The following is a 13,573-nucleotide window of genomic DNA, read 5'->3' as shown; positions in this document are numbered from 1 at the left end:
ATGCTAGGCTGGCCTGTTCATGTAAGAAACCAGGCTGGTGGGCTGGAGAGATGGCTCAGCGGTTAAGAGCACTGACTGCTCTTCCAGAGGTCCTGAGTTCCATTCCCAGGAACCACACGGTGGCTCACAACCATCTGTAGTGAGATCTGATGCCCTCTTCTGGTGTGTCTGAAGACAGCTACAGTGTACTCATATACATGAAATAAATAAATCTTCAAAAAAAGAAAGAAAGGAAGAAAGACAGACAGACAGACCTGTCCGGTTAGCCGCAGGCCTTCAGCATTGCATTATGCTTTCGACGTATTTGTTTCTGCAATCTCGGCATAAATAATAAAACTCTTGATGTGAGCTTTAGGGTGGCAAGGTTTTTCTTTTGGAATCCGAGAGGGAGAAATGGCATGAACTGAAATGTATGATGCTGTCTTATGCCCTGTCTTGCTTTGTGATTTTTAATAGTCTCCAGGAGACATATGAAGCAAAGAGGAATGAGTTCCTGGGAGAGCTGCAGAAGAAGGAGGAGGAGATGAGACAGATGTTTGTCATGAGAGTGAAGGAGAAAGAGGCGGAGCTCAAGGAGGCGGAGAAAGAGGTGAGCGGTCTGGCCTCCAGGAGCTGAAGCTGGCACATTAAGAGCACGCTGCGGTTAATGAGACTTCTCCGTGGTACAGAGTGGTTCCCCCCCAGGCAAGCAGTGCTGGCCAAATATTCTTGTCCCCATTTAGCAGATGGTGAACCAGGAGCCATAAAGCTGAGTGATTTTTGCGGTAGACAGGGCTAGAACCAGTTCTTAGGTCTCTAACTCTGATCACGTGGTCTTTCCAGCTCCGAGTTTCCTCAGTTTCTTAGTGAGATTTGGGGGTCAGACAACTAAAGGAGCTACACAGTGGAGGCTTTGCATTATGGTCTCACCCACACCCTGATGAGCTCACATGACAGAAATGCTTAGGGCTCAGCATCCACACCTTCCTCCTCCAGATACGTCAGACCTGTCCTGGTCACTGTCCTGTGAAGAGACACCATGACCTTGGCAACTCTTCCATGAGGGGAGCATGGCAGCAGGCAGGCAGGCAGGCTTGGTGCTGGTGAAGTAGCTGAGACTTTCACATGCATGTATCTGCAGGAAGACAGGGACGTGGCCTGGAAGCCGGCTCCAGTGACACACTTCCTTCCACAAGGCCACACCCCCTAGTCCCTTTCACGCAATGCCATGATGACTCCATGATGACTAAGAATTCAAGTCCACGAGCCTGTAGGGGCCATTGCTATGCAAACCATCACAAGGCAAGAGCACTGATGGGCTGCATGTCCTGATTCTGCACCGGGCTCACACGGATGTTTGATTCCTTTTGTCACACCTATTTTCCTTTGTTCCTCCCAGCTTCATGAGAAGTTTGACCTCCTGAAGCGGACTCACCAAGAGGAGAAGAAAAAGGTGGAAGACAAGAAGAAGGAGCTTGAGGAGGAGGTGAGCAACTTCCAGAAGAAGAAGGCGGCGGCTCAGCTCTTGCAGTCGCAGGCCCAGCAGTCTGGGGCCCAGCAGACCAAGAAGGACAAGGATAAGAAAAAGTAAGCAGGTGTCGCCCGCCTCCTGGGGACGCTAACAATCTCTTCCTCTTGCATGTTTACCTTTCCTACATACAGACTGGAAACTGGTCTGCCGCCAGGAAAAATAGAAGCAAGTATTTTTCTCTACAGTGCAGGGAAGATGACAGAGGTTTTGGAGGTATTTTTTTTAAAGGATTAACTTATAAACGTCACTATGGTGACCGAGCAATCAGGATAGCAGTGGCCTGTGAGCTTCCGTAGCAGCTTTGCAGCAATACTAGGAGACTCAGAGAAGACAGACCGGCTCTCTTAGTGCCTCTGGAGGCTTTCTCGGGACTCTTGATAAAAGCGTTTTAAAAACTGCAGTTGTTCACATGGGTTCTCTGTTCTGTTAGGCAGTACAGCGAGCCAGCCACTGAATTTTATATTCCAAACAACAACTGGTGGGTGCTGGTTTATCTGGAGGATTATCGTATGGGGAAGGTCAACCAAAATGCCCACCCATTTAGCACAGCCCTGGCAACCCTCATGCCACCCCTGCACTCCATACAGAGCAGTTGCCATACAGCCTTGGTTTTGAGTATCAAAGGGCTAGGTGCTCTCTCAGGTCATCACAGATGTCACCTCCTATGGCACCCCAGTAGCAGCTGTCTGAACTAGCTGAGAAGTGCCCTTCCTTGTACTTCTGTGGTTTGGAGCTGTTCATTGAGTCACCTTAAGCAGAGGAGGTAGTGTTTGACAGTGTAGCTCTGGGTTTAATGAATATGGTGCCAAGGAAGCCCTTGGAAAACTTCCGTGGCTCCACAACCATGGGATGCCCTGGGATGCCACCTTCCTTTCTAGAACCTACTGAGCTAGTCTAACTGTAAGGGCAACCCTGGAGCCCTCTTTAGGGTTCTTCTTTTTCGTCCTTGGAGGCTAAGGTGCTGGGAGAAAAGCTGGCAGCTATGTAACAACAAAAGTGGTAGGACTTGGGCAAGCAAGAAGTTTCCTTCATTGAGAAATGTAGCCCTTAGGGTTCAGTCTCTACACAATCCTGATTGAGACTGAGGGCTGACAAGCCAGCCCAGTGCTGTGGTCACTTAATCCTGGCGCTCATGCATTGGGCTTTACTCTAGGCCACTGCAGTGTACCTGTAGGCTTTGCACCATGGTGGTGACATTAAAAGACTAGTAAAGCATGCTCTACACACAGTGCTTTTGCAAGCTCTGTGGCAGTAGGAAATGTGCCCAGAGGACAAAGGAACAGGAAAGGGTCTAAGCAGTAACAGAAGTGGTCCACACAGATAACGTATGGCTTTAATTGGCGTTGGTGTAGATCCAAGTCACCAAAGGAGTCCAGCAGCCCAGATTTAGTGGGCTAATTCTGGGAGAAACAACTGCCTCGGTGATCTAGTTCAATACAATCCTTTGTTTCTCCATGTGTTGGAAAAGCTAACACTGAGAATGGCGTCTCCACAAGGCAAGCCAGAGTCAAAGCCGTTTGGCATTGAACCTTGATGGAAGTTCCTTATCTGGAAAAAAAAAACTACAGAAGTGTGTGTGTATGTGTATATGTGTGTGTGAGAGAGAGAATATGAATGAATGAATGAATGAATGAATGAATGGAGAGTGTGTGTATAAAAGGCTGCTTAGGAAGCCCAAAGGGTAGGTCTTCTCACCCTGAAGCACTAAAGTGGGTAGAGGTACAAGTTTTAAACTAAAAATGTTGATAAAAGACCAGCAATGTTTAAAAAAACAATATTTCTTGTATACTGGATGTGCCTTTTAGCAATAAAAATTCCAAGAACCGATCATTATTGTCCCTCCATCAGAAACCTTGGTTTATTGATGGACATCTTTTGCTGTGGAACAAGCGACCCTATTTTCTCCTCGTCCTAGGCTTTACCAGTGTATAATGCTTTTAAAGTTTACATGACATCTGTGTTAAAATCTATTTTAGCTTTATTTATGTATTCTCATTTATTATCGATGGTGTTAGACTTGGTTCACAGTAATCACCAGGCTCAGTGACTAACCGTGCTTCTTGTGTCGGTTGGTTCTTACCTTTTCCATGCTTCTGCTTGTATAATGAAAGCAAGGGCTTGTTGGAGGCCTGAATTGTTTTTAAAAAAAGTCAAAAAAGGAAAAAAAAAGTCATTCCTCTTATTACCAGTGGAAGGTTTTGGCTAGAGAGGACCACAGAAGGACAGTAACCAGGCAACCAAGAAAGAGGCCGGTTCTTTCTCCTGGCCATAGCTGCAGCAGGGGCAAGTCTTAACCCATGCCTCTTAGGAGCTGGCTGTGCTGAGCAGAAAGCTTCCGAGGGACGCCTTCCATCCGCTGTGCACCCCTCTGCCAGTCTTAATCCACTTTCAAATAGTTTTAAACCCTTTTTCTCCTATTCTAACAGTGCACTCCTTTTTTTTTTTAACATAGGTAAGGCTTTATACCTCCCCTTGACCTGAGAGTGGCACGAGAGTATATAACATTTCCTAAGATTACAGAGTAGAACTAACCCTTCCACTGCTGTTAGCTGGACCTCACCTTCTGCCATCTCTGGCCACCAAGCCACTTCCCATGTCTGGGGCTGCACTGCTGTGGTAGGACTCCCTGAGAAAAGGTTTTCTAGTGGACACTGTCCCTCTCCTGAAAACCATTTATACGGTCGCCAGGAGACATTTGCTGGGGCATGTCTGACCCCAGAGAAGACTGTCAGCGCCACCATCCTAAACTGGCCTGTGATGACTGCACTTGCCACAGCTCACCTCTTTTGGTTTTCTTTTTCTTTTAAACAAATTTTTTGTTGTTGGTTTGGTTTTGCTCAGCAATGAAGTTGCATGTTTTGGAGTTGCCAAAAACTAGCCGTGCAGATCCCCGGTTTGGCGTTGCTTTGGTGCTAAAGAGGGAGAAAGTTCCTGACCTGTTGTAGCTCTAACCATGTTCTTTTTCAGCCTTTCCCAGCTAGACCAGTAGCATGCCGTCCATCCACTATATTCCAATTTGCAAGCTACTTTAGCTCTCTCCTCCAAGTCGTCCGTACCAAGATACCCACTGTATATTCTCTGACTCCTCCCACAGCCTGGAAGTGCAAGATGACGTTTCTGTTCAGTCCTAGCGCACTCTCACTCCTTACAGACGATAGTGTCACGCTATTCGCAGAAACAAACGAGACAGTGGATCCTTCCACTGGACCTTGCCTCGGTTTCAAGGTCACTCATGAATATAAATTCCACGCATAAGGAAACTGAGCCACATGCTCTCTGTTCAGGGTTCAAGGTTCTCTTTGCTTTTCCTGTAGGCTACTTGGGGTTTTTTCTTTTAATTTCTCTCAGTCCCATAATCATTGCATGAGCATTCGCCACCACTGAATGCTGGTGCCGGCGCTCCTGGTTTTCTTTTCATTTAATTTGTTATCATTTCTAACTTTTTTTTGTTTTGTTTTTTTAACTTGCAGTGCAAGCTTCGCATAAAGGCCTGGCAAGCCAAGGACGCTCCCGCATTCACCTGCTTTGGCAGTAGTAGCGTACCTCTGTCATCTGTGTCCTGTTTGATTCATTGTTTCAGCCTTTCCCCAGATACCAGTAACTTAGCTCATTTTACTGAACGATGTCAGGTGGTGGGAAACTAGCACAGGGGACGTCAGCAAGCGCACGCGCAGCTGGACTTTGTTTCTGGAAAGTTGATGATTTGCCTTGTATGCCTGTTCCAAGTGGCAGCAGGAAGCATGTCTGTCACTTGTATGTCGCTTTGGACCAAGGAAAGCGGGGTAAAATAACTACCTGTATGTCTGGAGGGAAAACTCACTGCCTCAGCAGCTGAGCTAAAACCCTGAGTAGCCATGGCAACAACTTGCATTTTCTTAATTGTGCGTCTCATGCTTGCCCAACCCCTGAATTCATCGTCCCTTCTTTAGACTTGCCACAAACCAGAGGTGGGCAAGAAAGTCAGCAGAAACATGAGCGAGCGTCCAAGACAGCTTTTCCCCCTCTTCCGGCTTTTTCATTTAATCGCTTGCTTACTTGGCCCAAGCCTATGATTTGCTCAGGCTGTCTTAGGGATGGAGTCTGCCTCTGAGTGCCCACTGTCCAGCAGGCCCAAAGCTACAGACTGGCATAAGAAACAGGATTCCGTTCACCTCACCGGCGAGTCCCTGGTGTCCTCATGAGTCCAGATCTTAAAGACCCCCTCATTAGGTATTGCTTAGCTAAAGAATCTTCTATTAAGGACATTATATACTCAGCACCCCTTCTACACGCGCGCGCGCGCGCACACACACACACACACACACACACACACACACACACACACACACACACACACACACACACACACACGCGCGCGCGCCACATGGGTGCTTTGCTTTAAGAAGGCTGACGGGAGACCTGGAGGCTGATTCTACTTCTAATAGAAGTTTTCATGAATCACCATGAGAAAACTTGCAATACAGAAAGGATGACGGTAGCAGGGGGGTGATCGGACAGTGCCGCCACTATTCAAAGTAGAGATCAATTAGGCTGATACCGGCCTCCAGTCCAGCTCCTTGCTGATGTTGAAACTCAGTTGCCGCTAAGGAGTTTTCCTTACTGTCTCCTCACTGTGACCTGCTCTGACTCTTGGGTCCATCAGTTTCTCTCAACTTACCCCAGATGAGGATTAACTCAGGAGCTAGGACATGTCCTGCCTGCCTGCTTGTGTGAGAACAATTGTCTGTCCTGTCCTCCTCTCTCTGCCACTCCTCCTGTCACCTGCTTGGCCTCCCTTTTAACCAGATCTCCGCTCTTCCCTGTCGTCTCTCATGAACCCAGGCCCTCTCTGCACCTCTCACGTCACCAGTTACATGTGAACGGGATCACGCAGGCTGCGTTCCCCTGTCGCACACACTAATAAAAGCATTGTCCAGCCAGCCCGTCTGATCCCAGCCAAGTTCTTATATTTTACTTCATCTCTGCATCAGAAGAAGCAGTGAGTGGCCTTTCATAAACTGAATTAGGCTTCACTGGGTGTAGACCAGACTGGACAGCAGCAGCAGCAGCTGAAACCATCTTCACTGGTGGAGGGAGGAGCTCCTACAGGGACACGGGCTTTGCTTCCATTTTTCTAGCTGTGCGGAGCAGCAGGTACTAACGGCATGCTGACTAACCGTGGCTGCGTTTGCTTTTTCACCGGGCACCACACAAGAGCTTGGGCATTGGTGTTGTCTGCTTGTTCCAGCCACTGCTTGTGTGAGCTTGTTTTGTTTGGGGGTTTTATTTTTTATTTTTCTGTGCCTTGTAATAGAAAACACCCCTTTGCATTCGATTTCTTGCATCCCTAAAAGCTTTTAAGATCCGTTCAGAAACAATTGATTTTTTTTGATGCCAAAATTATTGATTGTAAAATTTTTTTGCATCAATTTTTTTTTCATACTAAAGTAAGTCCTGTGGAGAGTCAGGGAATAAAAAGTCAAGAAAGAGAATCCTAAAGCTTACAAAAGAAAAGCATTGCCTCTGAACCTTTTTCCTCCCACTGCTCCCAAGCCTCCAGTAGCTGGTTACTGCTGCTCTTTTCTTTCCGTGTCTATACCTTTCTCCACAGTAGTCCCTGGCTCTGCACGGAATAAACGATACTCTCAAATCTAACTGGACGTGCTTTCGCCTTTGCATGTAAGTACAGGAGTAAGAACTCAGATCTTTCTGTTTCAGATTAGGGAAAACAAATGGGGCAGATGAGGTTTTCTTTTGGACGGTGTCCTTGACAGTCTGAGTAGTCATTCTTTTTCCTTTTTTATACTAAACACATCTATACCGGCCACATTTATATTTTGCCCCACAGTTTAGGCTTTCTCTTGGTTCCAGAGGAAGTAGGGAATTGATTACTGATTCCAGCCATTGTTGAATATAGCATCCTAGAAGTCAAGTAGAGGGCATAAAGCTGGGGAAAGATTCCCACCACCCGCAGGACAAAGATCCAGGAAAAGATGTCTCTGCCAGGCAGACTTTCTGCTCCGACATTCTGGATCTCAGTCTATTGGCTTCTCCTTTATGCTGGATGCACAATGGCCACTTCTTTTTACTCTTTGGCCTCTGCATCTTTTGCCCATGGACTGTGGTCCCCTGTAATTGTCATCCGCGCTGTGGGGTATGACCGCATGGTCTGGGCTCTGTGTGAATCAGTCCAAAGGGCTCCCTCTCAGCCAGGGACAGTCTTCCACCTGGTGTTGGGTGTGGGTTTCTTGTTTTCCTCCTCTTTTATTTTGCAACTCACCAGCAACAGCTCTCGCTTCCTCTCCATCCTGTCCTCTCACTTTTCTGACACCCCTAAGTGTTCTGCAGAGTTGGTATTCGGGCGTCCCCTACCCACATAGTACTGTCTCTGTGTGGTCCTACCAGAACTGTCCATCTGAATCCCTCTCCTTTGCCATTCACAAGTGTCTGGAGTTGTCCGGTTCCAAAAAGTCCTAGTTCTATTGACAGAACATTTATTATGGAGTCGTTAGCTGAATCATGACCTTCAGAGTCTAGTTTGTACGTAGGTATGAAGGGAATTTTTAAAAATAAATTGAAAATTAAGCTGTGAACAGCATTAGAACTTTTGTCTATTTCTTGATTTTAAAATATGCTGATAATGCCTTAAACTGTAGTTGTAGAATTGTCATTTTTTTTTTGCTGTTTGAAGATAACCAATGTTTTCTAAACTGTTGTGTAATCTTTCAGTGTTAATGCAGATTGTCATGTATGTAAGCTGCATGTTAGACACGTGTCTTTTTTTTATGAACTAAAATAATTGTATTGATGTGAAGCATACTGTTCCGACAAGTATGGAAGTGCGGGCTCAGCATCCTGCCGAGCAACTTGGTGTCTGTTAATGTAGTGTGGTGCCAGGGACCTATGCATATATCACTAGTGCCAAGACTTAAAGCGGGGAAATATATTTTTACCCAACCGTTGTTCTGTGTGCGCGTTTGTGAGTTCTTTCCAGTCCCTGCCTGACATGCCTATGTACATACACGTGCTTGTTACGTCACATAAAGAAATGGGGATGACTGCTGTCTCCTGCTTTCTTACCTCGTGTGGTGGACTTCAGTGTTGCTGGTTGGCCCAGCTTCTCCAAGTCACTTGCCCTGTGGTGTCCATCCTGTGGCTCACATTTCTCACCACCACACTCGTTCTCCTGTCCCTGCCTGCCCAGTACGTCGTCGATGACCTTCAGTGTCCAGCAGAGGCATCCTCCCCTCCCTTGCCCTGGGTGACCACATTGCTACCCCCCTCACTCCTCCCCAAGCCATGCTTGACGACACTGGCCTTTTAACTGACAGACTACTGCCTTCACAGCTGGTTGTAGAGAAGTGCTTTTTTTTTTTTTTTTGGCTTTAAGAATCAATTTGAATCTGAACCTTTCTTTTTTCTCTTCTGTAGCTTCTTCTTTATGTAGCCATCATGTTGCCAAGCCCTACTCTCTCTTAATGGACAGCATTAGAAGAGCGGGAGCTGTCTGTTCACGAGTTGGGGAAGAGTTACCTCATCTCCACCATCGCCTCCCATTCTTTAAAGTCTGGGTCAAACATTGCACTGCTGTTTGTAATTGTCAATGTCTGTTTACAAACCACCACCCTCAGTGGCTACCGAAGTGACTTCAACTACCAAACAAAATAACAATAATATTAAGAGTGGAATAGAAAATGTAGGCCCAAACCTGGGGACTTGGGCTGGAATCCTCTTGCTTATTAGCTGCCATTTCTTGAACCTCCTGATCTAAGACCTTATGGACCGAAGAGAGCATGTACCTCACTTGAGGTTGTCATCACCTGCAGGGCAAACATAGCACAAGGTACCCCCTGGTCTCTATCCTATGGGCAAATTTCACCAACCCCATCAGGATCTAAAGCTCTTAGCAGGTCATCAGAGCGGGGCAACCCTTGCTGCCTCCTATTGGTTTTGTGGGTTGTTCTGGTGTGGGATTTTAGAAAAGGAAAAAAAAAAAAGAAAGGTATTGCATGCACAGAGGTGCCTGCAGTTTTCCCTCTGGAACGTCCTATTGATACGGTGTTTTTATTTTTCAGCTGACCATCTGCCTCTTGAGAGAAAGAAGTGGGCATCCTACCTTTAAATTCAGGAACCATTTTTTATTTGACTGTTACCTGCATCCCTTACATAAGTTCTTTGGGGAGGAAGTTCTGCTCATTTTGGGGACGGGGGATTCCAACTAGCCACTCCTACGTTTTGTATTTGTTATTCAAACTTTTGGTATCAAAAATTATGGCAATCCTCAGCTCACTTCAAGGGGGAATTATGTTTAATATGTTCTTATCTTAGATGCAATTTGAAAATGCCCCCTTTTGTTACTAGAGTTTTGATCTACAAGTCTTAATTATGTTTGAATTGTGCCAGTGTTGGGTAAATGACTTTTCTGCCTCTGGGGCTCAATTTATATTTAAAGAGATCTTAAAATACTATCTGGCCCATTCCTGCCTTTGAATTTGTTGTGACGCTCTGCTTCACTCTTGTCCATTGGTGTTTTTATTTTTTCTCAAACCATGAAATGAACACTAAACATGTACATGTCCCCTCCCAGGTAACCACTTTGGTAAGATCAGTTCCTATCTTCTCAGAGGGACTCCTGTGGCTCTCTCCACAGTATCTGCAAAAGGCCTGCTAGGAATCAAAGCATTTGCATCAGAAAACTTAGAATCCACCCATATCTTAAAACACTTGTGCCTGGTGAGTGAGCTTGAGGTTTCCAATGCTGAGCAGCCTGTGCCAAGTCAGGCTCAGGACTAGGACACATAATATTCACCTCTCAGACAGAAGACAACTTCCGGATTCCTAGCAGTAAACAATGACGTTACCTTCCACATTCACTACTTGTCTACAATGTTGCTTGTTTGTACCTTAAGCTACTTTTACCTCCGTGGGAGGTAGTTCATGCCACTGGTGCCAGTTGCATTTGGCCAGAATCCTTTTGAGTGGTGCCCTCTGTGAGAAAGGTGCAGTGCTTCGGTGGGCCGGTGAAGACACAGTAGTCCTTGCTGCTCTTATTCTCAGGAAGAGGTCCCTCAGAGCAACTGCATGAGTTTGTTAGCAAGCGGCTTGTTAACACTACAAAGTATTTCTAAATGTAAGTAAAGGCAGTTTTCATTGGAGCTAATAAGCTGCCCAGATGCCCCTTTACCATATGCAATGGCAAAAATTTAGTGCTGTGACTAGTGGATGAGGTGTGGTACAAACTCTGATGCCAGCATATATTGGTGCTATGTTAGACATGAGGTCATGTTGAAACCACTAATCATGTTGAAATTCACTTTAACTTATAATCACTTAATATCAATTTTATTAACCATCATTCATTGTTTTCAAAAAGCATTTTGTTTCAGTCATAGTTTGAGCAAAGTTTAGAAATCAGGTCAGGTGGCAGGATTTTGCCTAAGGAGAGTGTGTAGTTTCATTGTTCTGCCCTTGGTTCTGAGACCAAGGTGATAAGCATTCAGTGACCATAGAGAATCTAGTTGTGGACATCACTGGCCAAGTACCTTGTGGTCTGTTTTCTAAGACTGACTGCCACTGGCCTGGCATTTTGTTTCACATGACTGTGGGTCCTCTGGGCCTGCTGTGGCATTATGCTGAGGACAACCACCAGCAACAATAAATGCACTGGCTTATCCTCATCCACACTGTGGGAAAGACTTGGCCATAGAACCTGTTTCTGTGGGCAATAGCCTTTTTATTTTTCCCCCAAACTTTAAAAAAAAATTACTCAGTTTCAAATACTTGCTTATCCGAGTATAGTCTAGCTGTCTACTTGAAACCAACATAGTCCATTATGAAAGAGAAATATATCCTGGATTAGTGTATGTTGAGCTGGGAAATTTAAAAAGAAAGTTAAACAATACTCCCACCCCCCCAACCAAAGCCTGCATGTCATTATGTTTGATCAAACATCCAAACATTTCAGTTTATGGTACCTATCATAAACTTTCTTAGTTGTTTTTTGTTCACCACTGAAAAAGATTGCAGGATAAACTTTTCTGGACATCTAATAAATACACAATTGTGACAGTATTTAATGACCCACACAAAAAGCCTTTGCTTGCTTTGCAGATAGCCATTCTTTCGCCATGGAGACTGACAGGGCATTGTCTCTTTAAAGATCCCTGTGCTGAATGCTTATAGTGATACCTAGTCCTTATATCTGTTCACGACAGTCGCTAGCAAGCAACTGTCATACCCAGACTGGTCAGTCAAAGGAATGCATGTGCAGTCATGTGACAAGATTGTGAGCCTGAATGCCCACTCCCTCCCTCTCCAGCCTCACTGGTAACTATGCAATCTGGATGTCCATAGAACATGTCCATTTCTGCATCATTGTTGGTGGAACCTTCCAGTCCAGCACAGAAACTTACAATTGTGGCTCCCAAATGAATGGAACAGGGGCTGTTACCCTGAGCTTGTCCTCTCACAAAGCACAACTTAATGTATGAGGAAACTGAGTAACATTCCATAAGAAGCTGGGCTGTGCACATTCTCTGCAGAGCTGTGGGGACAGCTCTCCTAGCTGTCTGCATCCACTTTCCCCCTTCCCGGTACTTTATTTATTATGGGCCATGTGGCCATGAGCATTAGGGACGTAGGGGCACACTTACTCGTACTTCCCCTCTGTTCCTCCTGATCACACCCAGTGTGGAGCAAAGGGAGGTGGTGCCATGTCTTACTCAACCATCAAAGACAAACCTAGTCTGAAAACCACTAGGGCTCCATCCTCCCACAAGCTCCTTTCAAGGCTGTTTGCTACTGGTTTTCATTCTGGAGTGCCCTACTCTTAAGCCGTTTCCACTCAATGCACAGCAAGTTTGCTGTGCAGAGAGGAGATAGCTTTTTTCTTCTGCTTAGCTACATGTAACAGTAGGCTGAACAGTCTGGCACATGATAGGCTATAAAGGTTATACTAAAGGTAATAAAGAGGTAGTTGTTCCTTTTACCCTTAACCCAAAAGCTTCTATAGCAATACAACATTCTTGGTCACCTCTTACCTTTTCAATGAATGTAACAGATCTGGGCCAGGCAATTTTTAATCTCTGGCCTGCTCCTCCATCGGTATATCCAAAAGGCCATAAAACCAAGTCTATCCAGAATAGAGAATTTCCAGTCTAATTTCTTAATGACTTTGTGCTACATGTGTGCACACGTCTCTCGTGCCCTAATGACTGGTTAATCCAACTCAGACCAACAGCAGCAACATTCTGGGATAAAGCCACTTTCACGCCTGTCAGTTCTACTGATTTCTAGCCTCCTTTGTGGGACTACAGACAACTCACTCCACAGGATGCTTGATGCACAACCCAGACAGCTCGGTTTCACCTTGGGCACGAGGTTGAAAAAATGCTTTTTTTCTTTTCCTCAGAACACCACATCTGGTAGCCAGAAAACCAAAGCACTATTTAGTAATGGGTATAGAAGACCTCATTAATATAGTTTTGTTTTTTTTTTTCCGGAGCTGGGGACCGAACTCAGGGCCTTGCGCATGCTAGGCAAGTGCTCTACCACTGAGCTAAATCCCGAACCCCTTCATTAATATAGTTTAAAGGTTCAAGAATTTGGGAGCTTTCAGAAGTAGAACTCTTGTTAGAACTTCCTCGCAGAAGGTAATTAACATCATTCAAAAAACATCCTTCCACCTTGAAATGGGCTATGATCTGAGGTTATTTACCCTAGAGGATGCTGGTGAGAACATTTGGCACAATGTTCTTCCCTTTCCCCTGGAAAGCATGTTGGAGGCGCATCAACTACTTAACCACAATTTTCTTCTCGAGGCTGGGAGGCTCTTGGGCAGGCAAGCAGTAAATTGGTAGCCTAGGTTCTCATCAGCTTCCCGCAGAGCCAACCATGGTATCAGGAGACCTCTAACAAAACCTGCATCTTACCTTTCAGTGGGGGATATGGACAACTCCATCCCAGTTCCCCTTCCTCTGGTAGAGAAAGCACTCCGTTCACCAACAACCAACTTGCCCAGCTTTCAGAGGACAAATAACGTCTCATTTCACTTGTAAATACATTGGTGTGGTTCCTTTTTTTTTT

The 13,573-nt window shown here is 45.5% G+C and overlaps 1 protein-coding gene across 13 annotated transcripts in view; it reads left to right on the top strand.

Annotated features, from left to right (window-relative positions):
* Septin11 (septin 11) overlaps positions 1–13,573 on the top strand; it is a 155,463-nt gene that overhangs the window by 73,518 nt on the left and 68,372 nt on the right. Inside the window, exons 8-12 of one of the 13 annotated variants that reach the window (XR_005492931.2) lie at positions 457–589; positions 1,379–1,566; positions 7,101–7,168; positions 8,921–9,332; positions 9,565–9,957. Coding sequence is in view for 10 of the 13 variants with exons in the window: in NM_001107208.3 (NP_001100678.1) it covers positions 457–589; positions 1,379–1,566; positions 7,101–7,125 (346 nt within the window). In the remaining 3 variants the exon portion in view is untranslated. Of the gene's footprint in view, positions 1–456; positions 590–1,378; positions 1,567–4,980; positions 8,452–8,920; positions 9,981–13,573 lie in introns of those variants that run through there. The other 12 variants (XR_005492933.2, XR_005492932.2, NM_001107208.3 and 9 more) reach the window with 12 other exon arrangements.

Source organism: Rattus norvegicus, chromosome 14 (assembly GCF_036323735.1).
Source record: "Rattus norvegicus strain BN/NHsdMcwi chromosome 14, GRCr8, whole genome shotgun sequence".
NCBI lineage: Eukaryota > Metazoa > Chordata > Mammalia > Rodentia > Muridae > Rattus > Rattus norvegicus.
The sequence above is the reverse complement of the archived record's forward strand: the minus strand, read 5'-3'. Positions and strand labels throughout refer to the sequence as shown.